Consider the following 17,912-nt stretch of genomic DNA (forward strand, 5'->3'; position numbering starts at 1 on the left):
CAGTTAGGGGACGTTCACACTACGGAATAGGCAAGGAGCCGCAGCAATGGCGAATAACCAGTACAGCAGCACAGTTAGGGGACGTTCACACTACGGAATAGGCGAGGAGCCGCAGCAATGGCGAATAACCAGTACAGCAGCACAGTTAGGGGACGTTCACACTACAGAATAGGCGAGGAGCCGCAGCATCGGCGAATAACCCGGACATCAGCACAGTTAGGGGACGTTCACACTACAGAATAGGCGAGGAGCCGCAGCATCGACGAATAAACCAGACAGCAGCACAGTTAGGGGACGTTCACACTACGGAATAGGAGAGGAGCTGCAGTATTGGCGAAAAACCCAGACGGCAGCACAGTTAGGGGACGTTCACACTAGACAATAGGCGAGGAATTCCAAGCAGAATCCGCACTGCGGCTCCTCAACTTTTCATGAACGTCCCCTAACTGTGCTGCTGTCCTGGTTATTTGCCAATGCTGCGGCTCCTCGTCTATTCCGTAGTGTGAACGTCCCCTAACTGTGCTGCTGTTAGTCGCTGATGCTACGGCTCCTCGTCTATTCCGTAGTGTGAACGTCCCCTAACTGTGATGCCGTCTGGGTTAGGCCATGACCACACATCGTCTCTTTTGACAGCCCTTTTTTCTTTATTTGTCAGACAGTAGTCATTCTGCGCATCAATATTTGATATTTATAATATTTGTAGAATAACGGACGATGTTTGGAAATACCGCCCCTTAGGCCTCACGCTGCCTTAACCCCTTCCCTCCCGGGCCACTTTCCATTTTTGCTCTTTTTTTCCTCCTGGTGTATAAAAGGCCATAGCACTTACACCGTTTACCGTGCGAGATCACGGTGTGGTAATTTAATAGTTTGGGCGACTACGGACGCGGAGATAGCAAATATGTCTATTTATTTATATTAATAAAGTGGGAAAAGGGGGATGATTTAAACTTCTATTATAGGATTTGTTATGAATGGAAGCGGAGGGAAGGGGCAGTGATGGGGGCGATCCTGCCACTAGACACCAGGGATGGCTTGTTTATAGCCATTAAAATGCAGCTGTCAGCTTTTACAGCTGCACCTAAGGGAAGGGGTCAAATCTTGGAAAAAAGTCCCAAAAAAAAAAAAAAAAAAAACGCCAGCAGCCAGATGTTAGCTGGAGGTCAAAGGAAGTTTATGATCGGCCTTACACACATGGCATTTTTTTGGTGGTGGAGTTTTTCCTTCCTCTCTGCCATTTTTGAGGCTCTATGGTAGTTTTTACAAAACTCAACAGGCTGAGGGGGTGCTGTTTTGTTTGCAAACTGTGGTGTTGTTTCTCCCAGGGTGAATACCACCCCCCTCTGCCTCATAGTCACACCCCTAACAGTGAGTACCACCCCCTCTGCTTCATAGTTACTCCCCCTAACAGTGAGTACCACCCCCTCTGCTTCATATTTACTCCCCCTAACAGTGAGTACCACCCCCTCTGCTTCATAGTCACAACCCCTAAGAGTGAATACCACCCCTTCTGCCTACTAGTCACACCCCCTAGAATTGAATAAAACCTGCTCTGCCTCATAGTCACACCCCTTAAGAGTGAATACCACCCCCTCTGCTTCATAGTCACATCCCCTAAGAAAGAATAACAGCCCCTCTACCTCATAGTCACACCCTCTAAGAGTGAATACCACCCCCTCTGCCTCATAGACACACACCCTAAGAATAAATACGACCTTGGCCATAGTCACACCCCCTAAGAGTGAATAACACCCCCTCTGCCTCACAGTCATTCTCTAGGAGTGAACACTACCCCCTCTGCTTCATAGTCACACCCCCTAAGAGTGAATAACACCCCCTCTGCCTCACAGTCATTCCCTAGGAGTGAATACTACCCCCTCTGCTTCATAGTCACACCCCCTAAGAGTGAATACCCCCTCTGCCACATAGTCACACCCCTTAAGAGTGAATACCACCCCTTCTGCCTACTAGTCACACCCCCTAGGAGTGAATAAAACCTGCTCTGCCTCATAGTCACACCTCCTAAGAGTGAATAAAACTTCCTCTGCCTCATAGTCACACCCCTTAAGAGTGAATAACAGCCCCTCTACCTCATAGTCACACCCTCTAAGAGTGAATACCACCCCCTCTGCCTCATAGACACACACCCTAAGAATAAATACGACCTTGGCCATAGTCACACCCCCTAAGAGTGAATAACACCCCCTCTGCCTCACAGTCATTCCCTAGGAGTGAATACTAGCCCCTCTGCTTCATAGTCACACCCCCTAAGAGTGAATAACACCCCCTCTGCCTCACATTCACACCCTCTAAGAGTGAATACCACCCCCTCTGCCTCAAAGTTACACCACCCCATCTCATAGACACACCCCAAGCATTCACACTCCCTTTTAAATAAAGTTCCCGCCCATCTTACTATCCAGTGAAACGTTAAGGTGGTCAACCAAATAGTAAGATCCCTATATCTTGGGAACGGAATTGCATAGCCGCATTGGAATCAGTGCACTTGACTAGTTTGGCCACAGTTACCGTCCTTACTGGAGCCTGTCAGTCATTTTTGCGGATTGCAGTTCCATAAATATACGGAGAGCTGGAACATCGATGGGCCCTAAATTTCCAAGTTACGGACAAAACTATGGAACGTGTGTATGGAGCCCGACTTCTCTCTGAATGTTGTAGAACATTTTTACACGCATTACTTCAACATGTAATTCATTGTGGGATAAAGTCCACGGTCGCCGGTTTAGATACATCCAGTTTTATGTACTAAGAAAATTGCCAAGGAACGGAACCCCAGCGATTACCGCGCTGTTACGCCGCCATTGTCTGGTTGTGTGCCCCAAGCTACAGGAATATAGTAACACATAACTAAGAGAAGCCCACGCTTACCACAAGGCTAGCATAGCCAATCCCTCCAAGCCGAGGACATATGTAATTCCAGACTCCGATGCTTCCTCTGCGGATTCTCTGCCCCACAGCCAGCTCGAGGAAGAAGAGCGGGATGCCGATGAGAATGAGCAGGATCAGGTAGGGGACCATATACGCTCCTGCAGGAATAAAGACACAATCAGCAATTCAGAGGAAAATGAGGCCGAGGTCACACCGCTTTTTGCAGCCCGTTTAACGTTTCAGCTTTTCCATGGTTACTCTTACAGTAAAAAACACGGTCAACCACATGTACGCAAAAAAAAAGGGAAATAAAAAACCCATCCGTTTTGATCTGTTTTTGTTTTATATTGGAAGTCAGTGGAAAAACGGATCCAAATGCATGGCACACGAAGTAAAATGGACTGCAAAACCGCAGCGTCAGCCCGGCCTAAGCCCAACATGTACAGTATACAGACATCTATACAGTGTAGAATATAGAAGCATCTGACCTCGCACGAACGCACGCCGCACGCTCTACTACACTAACACACAAGGTGTCTCAGGCAATCGGACTTAATAATTGATGCGAATCCAGTGTATTGTTCTCTTACTGTCATTTCAGGAGCAACAGCAACAACTGTGCCAGACGAGAGCGTAAAACATGCGGAGCGTAAAACATGCGGAGCGTAAAGCATGCGGAGCACAGACTGCAGCGCAGACCTTCACCCGTCTATAATGGCCCAGTAGACGCGTGGACCATTCGCCATGTTCTCACTACCAGATCATAGCGGGGGCAGATGGGGGGCAGGACCCTGCTCTGTATTGCACTGTGCAGCAGCACAAGATAACAGCAGGTTCTTTGATAGTCCAGCAGTTCCCGACACAAAGCTGCCGGTCACTGGAAATCTATATGTAAATGAAAAACTACTCATTATTTACATTTACAAGGTAATATGGAGGGTGAAGGGCGGAAGGAGGAAGTGTGGCTGAGCTGAGAGGAGGAAGGAGGAGGAGGAGGAGGCGTGGCTGAGCTAAGAGGAGGATGAAGGAGGAGGAGGAGGAGGCATGGCTGAGCTAAGAGGAGGAAGAAGGAGGAGGAGGAGGAGGCATGGCTGAGCTGAGTGGAGGAAGAAGGAGGAGGAGGAGGCTTGGCTGAGCTGAGAGGAGGAAGAAGGAGGAGGAGGCTTGGCTGAGCTAACAGGAGGAAGAAGGAGGAGGAGGCGTGGCTGAGCTAAGAGGAGGAAGGAGGAGGAGGCGTGGCTGAGCTAAGAGGAGGAAGAAGGAGGAGGAGGAGGCATGGCTGAGCTGAGTGGAGGAAGAAGGAGGAGGAGGAGGCTTGGCTGAGCTAAGAGGAGGAAGAAGGAGGAGGAGGAGGCATGGCTGAGCTGAGAGGAGGAAGAAGGAGGAGGAGGCTTGGCTGAGCTAACAGGAGGAAGAAGGAGGAGGAGGCGTGGCTGAGCTAAGAGGAGGAAGAAGGAGAAGGAGGCATGTCTGAGCTGAGAGGAGGAAGAAGGAGGAGGAGGAGGAATGGCTGAGCTGAGTGGAGGAAGAAGGAAGAGGAGGCGTGGCTGAGAGGAGGAAGAAAAAGGAGGCGTGGCTGAGCTGAGAGGAGGAAGGAGGAGGCGTGGCTGAGCTGAGAGGAGGAAGAAGGAGAAGGAGGCATGTCTGAGCTGAGAGGAGTAAGAAGGAGGAGGAGGCTTGGCTGAGCTGAGAGGAGGAAGAAGGAAGAGGAGGCGTGGCTGAGAGGAGGAAGAAGCAGGAGGCGTGGCTGAGCTAAGAGGATGAAAAAGGAGGAGGAGGAGGCGTTGCTGAACCGAGAGGAGGAGGGAGGAGGAAGCGTGGCTGAGCTGAGAGGAGGAAGGAGGAGGAGGCATGGCTGAGCTGAGAGGAGGAAGAAGGAGGAGGAGGAGGCGTGGCTGAGCTGAGTGGAGGAAGAAGGAGGAGGAGGCTTGGCTGAGCTGAGAGGAGGAAGGAGGCGTGGCTGAGCTGAGAGGAGGAAGGAGGTGTGGCTGAGCTGAGAGGAGAAAGAAGGAGGAGGAGGAGGCGTGGCTGAGCTGAGAGGAGGAAGAAGGTGTGACTGAGCTGAGAGGAGGAAGAGGGAGAAGTAAGGAGGAGGCGTGGCTGAGCTGAGAGGAGGAAGAAGGTGTGACTGAGCTGAGAGGAGGAAGAGGGAGAAGGAGGAGGAGGCGTGGCTGAGCTGAGAGGAGGAAGAAGGAGGAGGCGTGGCTGAGCTGAGAGGAAGAAGAAGGAGGAGGCATGGCTGAGCTGAGTGGAGGAAGAAGGAGTGCCATAGTGTCCAGAAACAGCACCCACAGTGGAGCCCTGCAGGGAGCAGCTCCAGTGGCCAGAAGCTTTCATTGATAGCCGGGGTCCCCCAAAACTGCCAGCACTGGAGCCATGCTCTGATGCTGACAATTAACTCTACAAATGCATGGTGGTTCAGTGGTTAGCACTGTGGACAATAATTGGCAAAAACTATGTAAAGTGCTGCGGAATCTATGTGCGCTATACAAATAACAGCATTACTATTATTATTTTTATTATAATTATTTAAAAAATGCATGACCGCAGCATCTATAGGGCTGCAGAATTCTCTATAAAGACACTTAGGAGGCCCACAGTAGTAGGCATATCTGCAATTGTATATACTCAGTGGCTATTCTATATGGGGGCAGGCTATTCTATATGGTGGGGCAGGCTATCCTATATGGGGGGCAGGGGGTAGGCTATTCTATATGGTGGGGCAGGCTATTCTATATGGTGGGGCAGGCTATCCTATATGGTGGGGCAGGCGGTAGGCTATTCTATATGGTGGGGCAGGCTATCCTATATGGTGGGGCAGGCTATCCTATATGGTGGGCAGGGGGCAGGCTATTCTATATGGTGGGGCCGGCTATTCTATATGATGGGGCAGGCTATTCCATATGATGGGGCAGGCTATTCTATATGGTGGGCAGGGGGCAGGCTATTCTATATGGTGGGGCAGGCTATTCTATATGATGGGGCAGGCCATTCGATATGGGCATATTAAAAAGTGAGGGGACCTTTCTGTATGGTGATGTTACAAGGCGGGGGAGCTATTTTATATGAGGCTTTTACATAGGGGGAACTATTCTATATAGTGATGTTACATAGGGGGAACTATTCTATATGGTGATGTTACATAGGGGGAACTATTCTATATGGTGATGTTACATAGGGGGAACTATTCTATATGGTGATGTTACATAGGGGGAACTATTCTATATGGTGATGTTACATAGGGGGAACTATTCTATATGGTGATGTTACATAGGGGGAACTATTCTATATGGTGATGTTACATAGGGGGAACTATTCTATATGGTGATGTTACATAGGGGGAACTATTCTATATGGTGATGTTACATAGGGGGAACTATTCTATATGGTGATGTTACATAGGGGGAACTATTCTATATGGTGATGTTACATAGGGGGAACTATTCTATATGGTGATGTTACAAGGGGGGCTACATTATATGGGGATGTAACAAAGTGGGGAGGGGGGTAATTTTATATGGGGATGTTACAAAGTGGGGAGGGGGGTAATTTTATATGGGGATGTTACAAAGTGGGGACTACTATTTGGAGGCACAAACTGGGCCTAACTGCTTATATGGGGGCACAGAGGGAGCGAGGTTACTGTGTAAAGCGATACTCTTGGGGAGCTTGTATTATTGATGTGGATGATGCTGGAGCGAGGAGCCTAAAATCTTTGTCCGGTAGATCCTGCTGAGAGGAGTCACGGCCGGAGAAGTCTTCATGATGGCCGAGCAAGAAAAAGCCACCAACTTCAGCTAAAACATCACTTGCAATCCATGCAGAGAAGACGCCTCCTGTGAGTAGATGTAACTGCACTATAATCACTCCATTTATAATGCTTCTTTTCATTACCAGCTGACGTGCCAGTGACAGCCGCAGCCCGGCCATGTATGTCAGTCAGAGGTGCAGCTGTAGCTTGGCTCCGCCTCTGTGACACTTTAGCTAGTAATGAAATGGAGAATTATAAAAGTTTACACTGGCTAAAGGTCCTGTCACTTATACTGTATCTCCCCCGCACCTTTCTACAGCTCTGTACTTGGTTTGGACCTCACAGATCCCCTTTAAGGGCATGTTCATACATAATCCATTGCAGATTTAACCCCTTAACGACATCGGGCGTACCTATACGCCCCCGCAGGGTGGGCTTTAACGCAAACGGGCGTATAGGTACGCCCGATGTTTCCCCGATCGCTGTGAGTTCACACACAGCGGTCGGGGAAGATGGCCTGCTATAAATCATAGCAGGCCATCTTAGCTTCACGATCGACCGCTATAGGCTGATCAATTCAGATCAGCCAATAGCGGCGATCAGAACCTTTCCGGGTCATCGGTGACCCGATGACCCGGAAAAAAATGGCGGTCGGTGCTGTCCGAGGACGGCACCGACCGCCATTACTGTAAAAAGTAATGGTGGTCACCGTGCCACCGGCCCGATCGCCGTGAACGGCCGGCCGGCCGTTCACGGCGATCGGGCCAGTGGCACGGCGATCAGAGTCCCACAAAATAGTAAATACCTGCCCTGGACCCCTCAGCTAGGTAGCCGAGGGGTCCAGAGCAGGTATTTGTACATTACTCACCTGTCCCGGGCTCCTGATCGGCGTCTTCTGGGTTCGCGGCGTCCTCGTGTTCGTTCGGGTCTTCGGCTTCCTCCGTGACGTCACGTTCGGCTTCTCTCGGCTATTTTCGGCTCCAGCGTCAGCTTTTTCCGTATTTTGCGCTCTGCTGCCCTCTAGCGGCTGATATGTGTAATACACTTATCAGCAGCTACAGGGATGTTCAGAATGTAGAAAAAGTTTTGTTTTTTTTCAAATTTTTTTTTTTCTATTTTCCGCACCCTATCGCCGCTGAGTGTTGATCAGCATCGCACGAAAGTGCGCTGCTAATCAGCAACTCCTCCTTTTTGGCGTAGGGTGTCTTTTTTCTATATTCTACTGCCACGGTCTGCTTATAAGTGCCGCACATAAGTGCGGCATTTATCAGCAACTCCTTTGTTGGCGTAGGTTTTTTTTTTTATACTTACTGTAAAAAAAACACGTAAAAAACACTACATTACACCACACTACATTGAATAAAGTTTGACACTACACCACTACATACCCCATATACTAGTCCCCATATAAAGATGGCCCCCAGGGTGTTTTCGACGTCAGAGGGATACGTTATTATTGCCTCCGACACCGAAACAGCCAGTGAGGATGAATGGGGGGATCCTACTTTCCTCCATTCATCCTCATCCTCCTCATCATCCGGTGACGTGTCTGGGGGTAGTGTAGCGTACGCTGCCCCCAGACACGTCTTTTCCACCAGTACCGTCCCAATAAGAGATGACGGTATGGAGTGAAATTCTACAAACTGTGTGAGCGTACCTCAGGGTACACTTACAGATTTAGGGTACGTGCACACTGCGGAATGGCGAAGGATAACCCTTTGTGCATTCCGCAGCTGGCACCCGCCGGCGGACTGATGCGGGCGCATGTCTCCACCCGTGTCATAGACTCCATGTTATGCATGGGCGGATTCCATCGTCCGTCCAAAGAATGAACACGTTGGACGGAGAGCGGAATCCGCCCGTGCATAGAATGGAGTCTATGACACGGACGGAGACGTGCGCCTGCATCAGTCCGCCGGCGGGTGCCAACTGCGGAATGCACGAAGGATTATCTGTCGCGATTTCGCAGTGTGCACGTACCCTTAGAGTGTATGTAGAAAGGGACACCCGAATCCAGCCCCAGATGCCCCCAGATGCCCCCCCCCCCCCCCATCCTCGGAACAAGTGGAAAGATCGTCCGGGAACTGATCTTCCCACTGCTGGATAAAGGTCACCACCTGTACGGGGATAACTTTTATACCAGCGCCCCCTCTTCCGGTCCCTCGCTGCCCTGTAGCTTGCGGCACGATCCGAACATATCAGAAGCAGTAATAGAGCCCTAATATTTAGCAGCCATGGAGCGGACCCAGCGCTTCTGGATATGTGGGACCCCGTATCGCACCAGGACAACATTTTCTAGGTGACGTCGCCCACACAGGAGAACAGGAGACCCCAGAAGAAGTGCAGAGTGTGGGGTAACAGGGGGATCAGGAAGGACGCCATTTTCCAGTGTGACACCTGTCCTGATCACCCCGGCCTCTGCATACTGGATCGCTCCAAGGTGCACCACACGTCATTGGGGTTCTACATTATCTAAATTCTGTCCCTTATTCCTATTTCAGGGGTCACGTTGATCCAGGGATTATTCTGATCGCCATTATGGAGTCGGGAAGGAATTTTTTCCCTGTGATGAGGCTACTGTCGTCTGCCTCACGAGGGGTTTTTGCCTTCCTCTGGATCAACACAGGTTGAGTTTGATGGACACCTGTCATTTCCAACCTTATAAACTAATAATTGGCCTAATACCCCCAAATAAATTAGAATTGTCCCTTTTCCCCAGCTAAATAGGTATGGCCGCCATTCCCATTAGAGGATGCCATGATGCAATTACAAAGCCTCTGTGCGGCCAGGACAGTAGAAACCCCCCACAAGTGACCCCATTCTGGAAACTACACCCGATAAGGAATCTAACAAGGGGGGCAGCGGGGATATGGCCCCCTGGTGACGGCCACATTTGGGACGTGAAAATGAAAAAAATTTTATTTTTTATTTTCTCGGCACATGTTCTACGTAAGTGCCCGTCACCAGTGGGGTCCATATCCTCACTGCACCCCTTGTTAGATTCCTTATGGGGTGTAGTTCCCAGAATGGGGTCACTTGTCAGGGGTTTCTACTGTCCTGGCAGCACAGGAGCTTTGCAATTGCGACATGGCCTCCATCCTCCATTCCAGCCTCTAAATGGCGCTCTGTCCCTTTGGTGGCTTGCCCTGTGCCCATATGGCACATTATGCCCACATGTGGGGTATTTTCGTACTCAGGGGAAACTACCCTACACGTTTTGTGTTCATTTTATTTTTTAACCCCTTGTGGAAATGGAAAAAAATCAAGGCTAGACCAACATTTAGTGTAATTTTTGTAAAATTTTTACTCTAAATCATTAATCTTGTCATGATTTTTTCATTTTCACAAGGGGTTAAAAGATAAAAAAAAACATTTAATGTGTAGCGCAATTTCCCCTGAGTACGGAAATACCCCACATGTGTACATAAAGCGCCATTCGGGTGCAGGGTAAGCCACCGAAGGGACGGAGCGCCATTTGGTTTTTGAAGGCTGGATTTGGATGGAATGGATTTCGAGGGGCCATGTTGCATTCAAAAGGCCCCTGTGTTGCCAAGACAGTTGAACCCCCCCACAAGTGACCCCATTATGGAAACTGCACCCCTCAAGGAATGTAACAAGGGGTGTAGTGAGCATATGGACCCCACTGGTGATGGGCACAAATGTGGAACAATGTGGCGTGAAAATGAAATATTACATTTTTTACACTACAATGTTGGTTTAGCCTTGAATTTATCATTTTCACAAGGGGTTAAAAGAGGAAAAAAAAACAAAATGTGTAGAGCAATTTCCCCCGAGTCCGTTAATACCCCACATGTGGACATAAAGCGCCATGTGGGTGCAGGGCCCAGTGGGGTCCATATGCTCACTGCCCCCCTTGTTAGATTCCTTGAGGGGTGTAGTTTCCAGAATGGGGTCACTTGTGGGGGGTTTCCAGTGTCTTGGCAGCACGAGGGCTCTGTAAATGCGACATGGCGCTTGAAATCCTTTTCAGTGAAATTCAGCTTCCAAAAGCCAATTGGCGCTCCTTCCCTTTGGAGGCTCGTCCTGCGCCCGCTTGGCACTCTATCGCCACATGTGGGGTATTTCTGTACTCGGGAGAAACTGCGCTACACATTTTTTGTCTTTTTTTTCCTCTTATCCCTTTAAGAAAATGAAAAATTGAAGGCTAGAACAACGTTTTAGTGTAAAAAATAAATTTTTCTTTTTTCACGCCATATTGTTCGGAAAATCTGTGAAGCACCTGTGGGGTCCAGATGCTCACCGCACCCCTTGTTACATTCCTTGAGGGGTGCAGTTTTCTAAATGGTGTCCCTTTAGGGGTGTTTTTTAGGTTTTGACACCCCAGAGCCTCTGCCAACCTGAAGTGGTACAGTCAGAAATGACCAAATATAACGGAGGCGTTGAAATTCACTAGGCGCTCCTTTGTATCTGAGGCTTGTGGTTGCGTCAAATAGCGCAATAGGGCCACATATGGGGTATTTCTATAAACTGCAGAAACGGGGCAATAAATATTGGGGTGCATTTCTCTGGTAATAGGTTTATAATTATGAAAAATATTGGATTACAATAAAATCTCTGCACAGAAAATTAAAATTTTCAAATTCCTTACACACTTAGCTTTTATTTCTGTGACTCCCCTAAAGGGTTAAAACTCTTTCTGGATGTGCTTTTGCAGAGTTTGGGGGGTGCAGTTTCTGAAATGGGGTGCTTTGTGGGGCTTTCTAACATACAGGCCCCTCAAATACACTTTAAACCTGAACAGGTCCCTAAAAATATCTGATTTTGAAATTTTACTGAAAATTTGGAAAATTGCTGCTAATGTTTTAAGCTTTCTATTGTCTAAAAAAAATGAAAGATCGTTTAATAAATGCCGCCAACATAAAGTAGACATGTTGCTAATGCTATTTAATATATAATTTATGTGGTATAACCACTTTCTGTATACGCAAAAAAGTTTCAAAGTTGGAAAAATGCATTTTTTCACAATTTTTCACGTTATTTTGGTGTTTTTCATAAAGATTCGTTATGAGTATCGACTCCATTTTACCAGAAATGTAAAGTACAATATGTCACGAGAAAACAATCTCAGAATCAGCCGGATAGGTAAAAGCATCCCGAAGTTATTAATGACTAAAGTGACACTGGTCATATTCATAAAATTTGTCTCTGTCATTAAGGCCATTTCAGGCTCTGTCCTTAAGGGGTTAATGCTGCTAATACACATAAATACGCAACATTAAATCCACAGTAAATTATGTTATATCTTTATTTTTATGCGTTGATGATGGGGTTCACATATTTAAGTAAGTAGTTAGGAACATGAAATAAAGCAGAATTGGCTACAGCATGTATAGTACAGCGCTATCTCTAATATATCAGGGATGATATGGTATGTGGGCTGCTGGGCCTGTAAATCACATATATATTCCCAGCACCCTGACGTGTAAGCTTAAGCTAAACACAAAAACCACATAAAGAGATGTATGTATATAGGGGGAGATTTATCAGACATGGTGGAAAGTGAGACTGGCTCAGTCGCCCCGGCAACCAATCAGATTCCATCTCTCATTCCTTACAGACTCTTTGGAAAATGAAAGGTGGAATCTGATTGGTTGCCAGGGGTGACTGAGCCAGTCTCACTTTACACCATGTTTGATAAATCTCCCCCGTAGTATATATAACATACATTTGATTGTTTAACTTCTTAACGACCATGGGCGTACATTTACGCCCCTGCTGCCTGGGCCTTAACGCAGAGCGTAATTGTACGCCCTGCCGGGGTACCGAGCTATGGAGCAGGCTCGGGGGCAGAGCTCGCTCCATAGCCAGTGAGGACCAGCTGCTACCTGCAGCCAGGCCCTCACCCTCAATAGCAGGCCGCCCGCCATTAACCCCTTAAACGCCGTGATGAAAAATAGACCAACAATCAGTACTCCATTGGATTTTTTTCACTGATCGACAGAGCTCAGTGATTACTGTGTTTCGTTGGTCTATTTTTCAGAATCCTGCTCCACACTGACGAGGGGAAAATACCCCGAAACTGCAGTCTGTGGATGGATGCCTAGCCTTGGTAACCCTTGTCTTATGTCGTTACACTCGCAACAGAGTTAGACTGTGACTTGTAGGGGCCACCCTGGTGTTAGGTCCCAATGCTCACAACAGAGTGAGGACCTGAGGGGCCACGAATCAGAGTGGTTTGGTGGTCTATAGTGTATATAACATTTCAGTGTTTTCCAATCATCTGCACTCACCTCCACCATTTTTCTGGCAAAGATATGGAAATCGCCAAACATTGCCCAAACCCACGGAGTATCCGATCTGGGCGAGTATGTACTGCAGCTTACTGTTCCATGCGGGCCGGTCTTCGGAGTCTGCGCCGTCTTCCAGCTGTTTTCCTCTACTCTCCTCACCAGATACATTGAGAGCACTCGCTTTATGGTCTATTGGTTCCTCATGGGCCAACAAGTCAGTGACAGACTCAGTGACATGTTGGTTGCTGTGCTCTCGCTGAGTCACTTTACTGTTTTTAGGCATTTGGAGAAGATTCCAGAAAACCAAGGCCGATGTAATCAATCCAGCACTGAGTTAGTTACTATCGGCTTCCATGCAATATGGACCTGGAAGAAAAAAAAAGACAACATTTAGTTCCTGTTGAAAATAAACAGTGAGTTCATCAGCAACCTGACCCCAGATTAACCCTCCCAGCATCACAAAGAAACTAGAATGTTACAGATAAAGCCTGCCAGGGACTTGTTTACATCAGCCGTCTCAGAAGGGAGGGGGAGACAGATAAGCAGCTGAGAACTGGGGGAAGGAGACTGAATAGGTAATAACAAGTAAGGAAGGAATTGTTAGTCTCGCCATGGGCAGCAACATATCAAAAGTTATGTTTGAGCAGAATACCCCTTTAAGAGATGGCAATAACTATTTAACAAAATAAGAAGCCAAACAGTAGGCTAAGCTAAAATGCTTTTAAATAAGTATAAACCCCAGAAACAGTATGACTGCCTATACATACAAAGTGCTGCGGAATCTGTTGGCGCTATACAAATAAATATTATTATTACATGAAAGGGATACAGAGTATTGGAAAGACCTGTTGTATAATGGTAAGCCATAACAGGACACTCAATGCCAGGCAGCAGCAGCTGCAGCAGGTGACGTGTTCCAGTGCTGTATACCCTTCTATGGCCACTATACTTACACACGACAGCTGAAGATTATTCAAAACTGAGCGACCACAAATCTGAGCTCCATAGCAAGCAATCAGATCTCATTTTCATTCTTTAAATGGCTTTTTGAAAATTATTTTGTTTAGGCTATGTTTACACAACAAATTTTTCATGATAAGGACAGCCATTATTTGCAATTAAAACAACAGCCGTTCTTGTTATAAAAAGCGTTGCAAGAAAATCAATGCAAACAGCGGCCTTTGTTCATACAATCAATTGAATAACAGCAGTTTGCAACGACCTTTATTTGGTATAGGTTCTCTTACTTTTTATGTTATAGGGTTTTGTGGCAGTATTTTTTCATATTTGAGGTACACTAACAAGGGTAGCGATCAGGTACAGTAACAGGGGTGGCAATCAGGTACAGTCACAGGCGAGACGTTCAGGTACAGTAACAGGCGACAATCAGGTACAGTAACAGGCGACAATCAGGTACAGTAAGAGAGTGGCAATCAGGTACATTAACAGGGGCATTGATCAGGTACAGTAACGGGTGACAATGAGGTACAGTAACAGGGTGGCAATCAGGTACAGTAACAGGGGCATAGATCAGGTACAGTAACAGGGGCATAGATCAGGTACAGTAACAGGGGCATAGATCAGGTACAGTAACAGGGGTGGCAATCAGGTACAGTAACAGGGGTGGCAATCAGGTAACAGGCTAATGTGCAGCAAACCCCAGACATACATATATAAATTTACGCCAAAGGGTTAATATTAGTCTCTGACATCACAAATGCCCTTTTAGCATCACTGGATCAGTGCCTTCATCAGTTCCATTTAGTAGCTAAGAACATCATCATCTATGCCAAGTATTTTAGCTGGATGGGCACAAATTCTTGTAGAAAACCTTCTTGATAAAGTAGAGATGTATAACTGGGACCACCTCCACAGTGACGGCCTGGGTTCTAGAACTGCAGACAAGGGCATCCGGGTGTATGGTCGGGAGTCCACATAGGACTGGCCCACAGTGTATCATAGTGCTTAGCGATTTCCTCCAGCAGATCTGTGACCATGGATTATTTCCATCATTGCGGCCTTAGCTTAAAGCTCCGTGTCAGATTCTTCCAGTAAAAGCATCAAAAAGATTTAGGAGCTTTGTGTGCGGCGGTGGCGGCGGAGCTCTTCTCGGTGCTGTCACTGCTCATGGGCCGCAGAGCTGTCATCTGCTGTCATTAGATCATGTTAAGCTGGATTTTCTGTAGAAACGACCCTCCCATCAGATGCCGGGCGGAATCGCTATATACCATGATATTACACGTCTGCCGAAACACCAGCAAGCCCCGGTATTACGGCTTCTTCCCATAGGACGGAAGTGGGAGCAGCCCCCATAATGAGGTGCGAGCAGCAGAGCCTCCTGTATGGAAGAATAGACAGAAGCCGCTGGCGTCCTTCACCGCTGTCTACCGGCCCATTCAGGGACAATGGAAACTGTACGCTACTAGTAAGATTGTGTGGATGCCGTTTCTTTCTAAAATGTAGATGCAAATTCTATTTTCTGGCTCCATTCACACGTTCTTTTGCATTCCACAATCTTTACCTAACAAATGTTTAGATGATGGGAATCTCACACCGCTAGACCCATAGTGTCATAAAGGTGTGGCCAGGGCACTTTAGAGGGATCCAGCACAATGGCCAATGCTTTTCCATCTACGAGAGCCCCATACATCCCAAGAACCATAGCACTCAGAAGGCTGACAAGGCCAAAGCCTAGGGGCCTGCAGGGATTGGGGCCTGGGGCCACAGCGACACTCCCAGCCAGATGGGCAGAGACAGCAATAATGCCCTGGCATCGGGGCTGTAATGTCCGCCAGCCTGGGGATGAAGTTAGGATTAAACCTTTCCTAACTGGAGTTCCCCTTTAACAGATGCCAACTACTTAAAATTGAGTAACTTCCTTCCAATACTAGTCACATTGTGCGTAACGTCATCCTGGACAATCACGTTATGTTATTTCCTCCTAATGGCCTGTCGAATGGTAGGAATCACCTATTGATGGCACAGCGGCCATATTCTAGTCACCTGTATTCCTGCCCAAACAGATGATGGCTATTTCTTGTTTGCGGCTTCAGCTCCGACGTGTTTCCTGAGGTTCCGGCTTCTCCATGTAACGCTTCAGTTCTGGTGGATTTCCTGATTTCTCTGTCTGATGTTTATGAATAGAGCCCAGTGATGTGATCAGCGTGTGACTAGTCTGGCTACTGTTATGTAAAGCTTTATACAATGATGTGTCATCACACCTACTATTCAGGAACATTCACGTGTATACAATCCACTGCGGATTCAACCAATAGAAATAGATAGCTGCAATACACGCAATAAAATCTGCAGCGTGAAATCCGTACATTAAGAACATGAGAATGGATCTTTAAAGGGGGGCTCTGGCACTCTTACCTCCCTGCGCTGTCCTGTGGGTCCCCGCTGATGGGGTTACTGCTGACATGGCTAATGTCATTGATTCCTTTCATTATGTCACATAAGTGTTGGATGAAGATGGTGCCGAGGATATCTGGACCTCAGCAAAGTTTTTATACAGTTCCCCATAAAGAGCAGAACTTACAGCAGATCTATGCCATTCCCTCTCCATAGGTCATAGTGGTGGGGTCTACAGGTGCTGATCCCTAGGTCATAGTGGCGGGGGTAGAGCTGCCGATCCCTAGGTCATAGTGGTGGGGGGGGGGGTAGAGCTGCTGATCCCTAGGTCATAGTGGCGGGGGTAGAGCTGCCGATCCCTAGGTCATAGTGGTGGGGGGGGGGGGGGGTAGGGCTGCTGATCCCTAGGTCATAGTGGCGGGGGTAGAGCTGCCGATCCCTAGGTCATAGTGGTGGGGGGGGGGGGGGGGGGTAGAGCTGCTGATCCCTAGGTCATAGTGGTGGGGGTAGAGCTGCCGATCCCTAGGTCATAGTGGCGGGGGTAGAGCTGCCGATCCCTAGGTCATAGTGGTGTGGGGGGGGGGGGGGTAGAGCTGCTGATCCCTAGGTCATAGTGGCGGGGGGTAATGGTGCCGATCCCTAGGTCATAGTGGCGGGGGGTAGAGCTGCCGATCCCTGGGTCATAGTGGCGGGGGTAGAGCTGCTGATCCCTGGGTCATAGTGGCGGGGGTAGAGCTGCCGATCCCTAGGTCATAGTGGTGGGGGGTAGAGCTGCTGATCCCTAGGTCATAGTGGTGGGGGTAGAGCTGCCGATCCCTAGGTCATAGTGGTGGGGGGGGGGGGGTAGAGCTGCTGATCCCTGGGTCATAGTGGTGGGGGGTAGAGCTGCTGATCCCTAGGTCATAGTGGTGGGGGGTAGAGCTGCTGATCCCTAGGTCATAGTGGCGGGGGTAGAGCTGCCGATTCCTAGGTCATAGTGGTGTGGGGGGGGGGGGGTAGAGCTGCTGATCCCTAGGTCATAGTGGCGGGGGGTAATGGTGCCGATCCCTAGGTCATAGTGGCGGGGGGTAGAGCTGCCGATCCCTGGGTCATAGTGGCGGGGGTAGAGCTGCCGATCCCTGGGTCATAGTGGCGGGGGGTAGAGCTGCCGATCCCTGGGTCATAGTGGCGGGGGGTAATGGTGCCGATCCCTAGGTCATAGTGGCGGGGGGTAGAGCTGCCGATTCCTAGGTCATAGTGGTGTGGGGGGTAATGGTGCCGATCCCTAGGTCATAGTGGCGGGGGTAGAGCTGCCGATCCCTAGGTCATAGTGGCGGGGGGTAATGGTGCCGATCCCTAGGTCATAGTGGCGGGGGGTAGAGCTGCCGATCCCTAGGTCCTAGTGGTGGGGGGGGGGGTAGAGCTGCCGATCCCTAGGTCATAGTGGCGGGGGGTAATGGTGCCGATCCCTAGGTCATAGTGGCGGGGGGTAGAGCTGCCGATCCCTAGGTCATAGTGGCGGGGGGTAATGGTGCCGATCCCTAGGTCATAGTGGCGGGGGGTAGAGCTGCTGATCCCTAGGTCATAGTGGCGGGGGGTAATGGTGCCGATCCCTAGGTCATAGTGGCGGGGGGTAGAGCTGCCGATCCCTAGGTCATAGTGGTGGGGGGGGGGGGTAGAGCTGCCGA

General features: G+C 48.7%; 1 protein-coding gene across 6 annotated transcripts in view; it reads right to left on the minus strand.

Moving 5' to 3' along the window:
* The window catches only part of SLC6A17 (solute carrier family 6 member 17), a 118,767-nt gene that overhangs the window by 51,527 nt on the left and 49,328 nt on the right, over positions 1-17,912 (minus strand). For all 6 annotated transcript variants that reach the window (XM_069944800.1, XM_069944799.1, XM_069944801.1 and 3 more), the window contains 2 exons: positions 12,892-13,257; positions 2,890-3,047 (listed from right to left, as the gene is read on the minus strand). In XM_069944800.1, coding sequence (XP_069800901.1) covers positions 2,890-3,047; positions 12,892-13,174 — 441 coding nt within the window. In that variant the 5' untranslated portion in view covers positions 13,175-13,257. The remainder of the gene's footprint in view (positions 1-2,889; positions 3,048-12,891; positions 13,258-17,912) is intronic.

This window comes from Dendropsophus ebraccatus, chromosome 11 (genome assembly GCF_027789765.1).
Source record: "Dendropsophus ebraccatus isolate aDenEbr1 chromosome 11, aDenEbr1.pat, whole genome shotgun sequence".
Taxonomy (NCBI): Eukaryota; Metazoa; Chordata; class Amphibia; order Anura; family Hylidae; genus Dendropsophus; species Dendropsophus ebraccatus.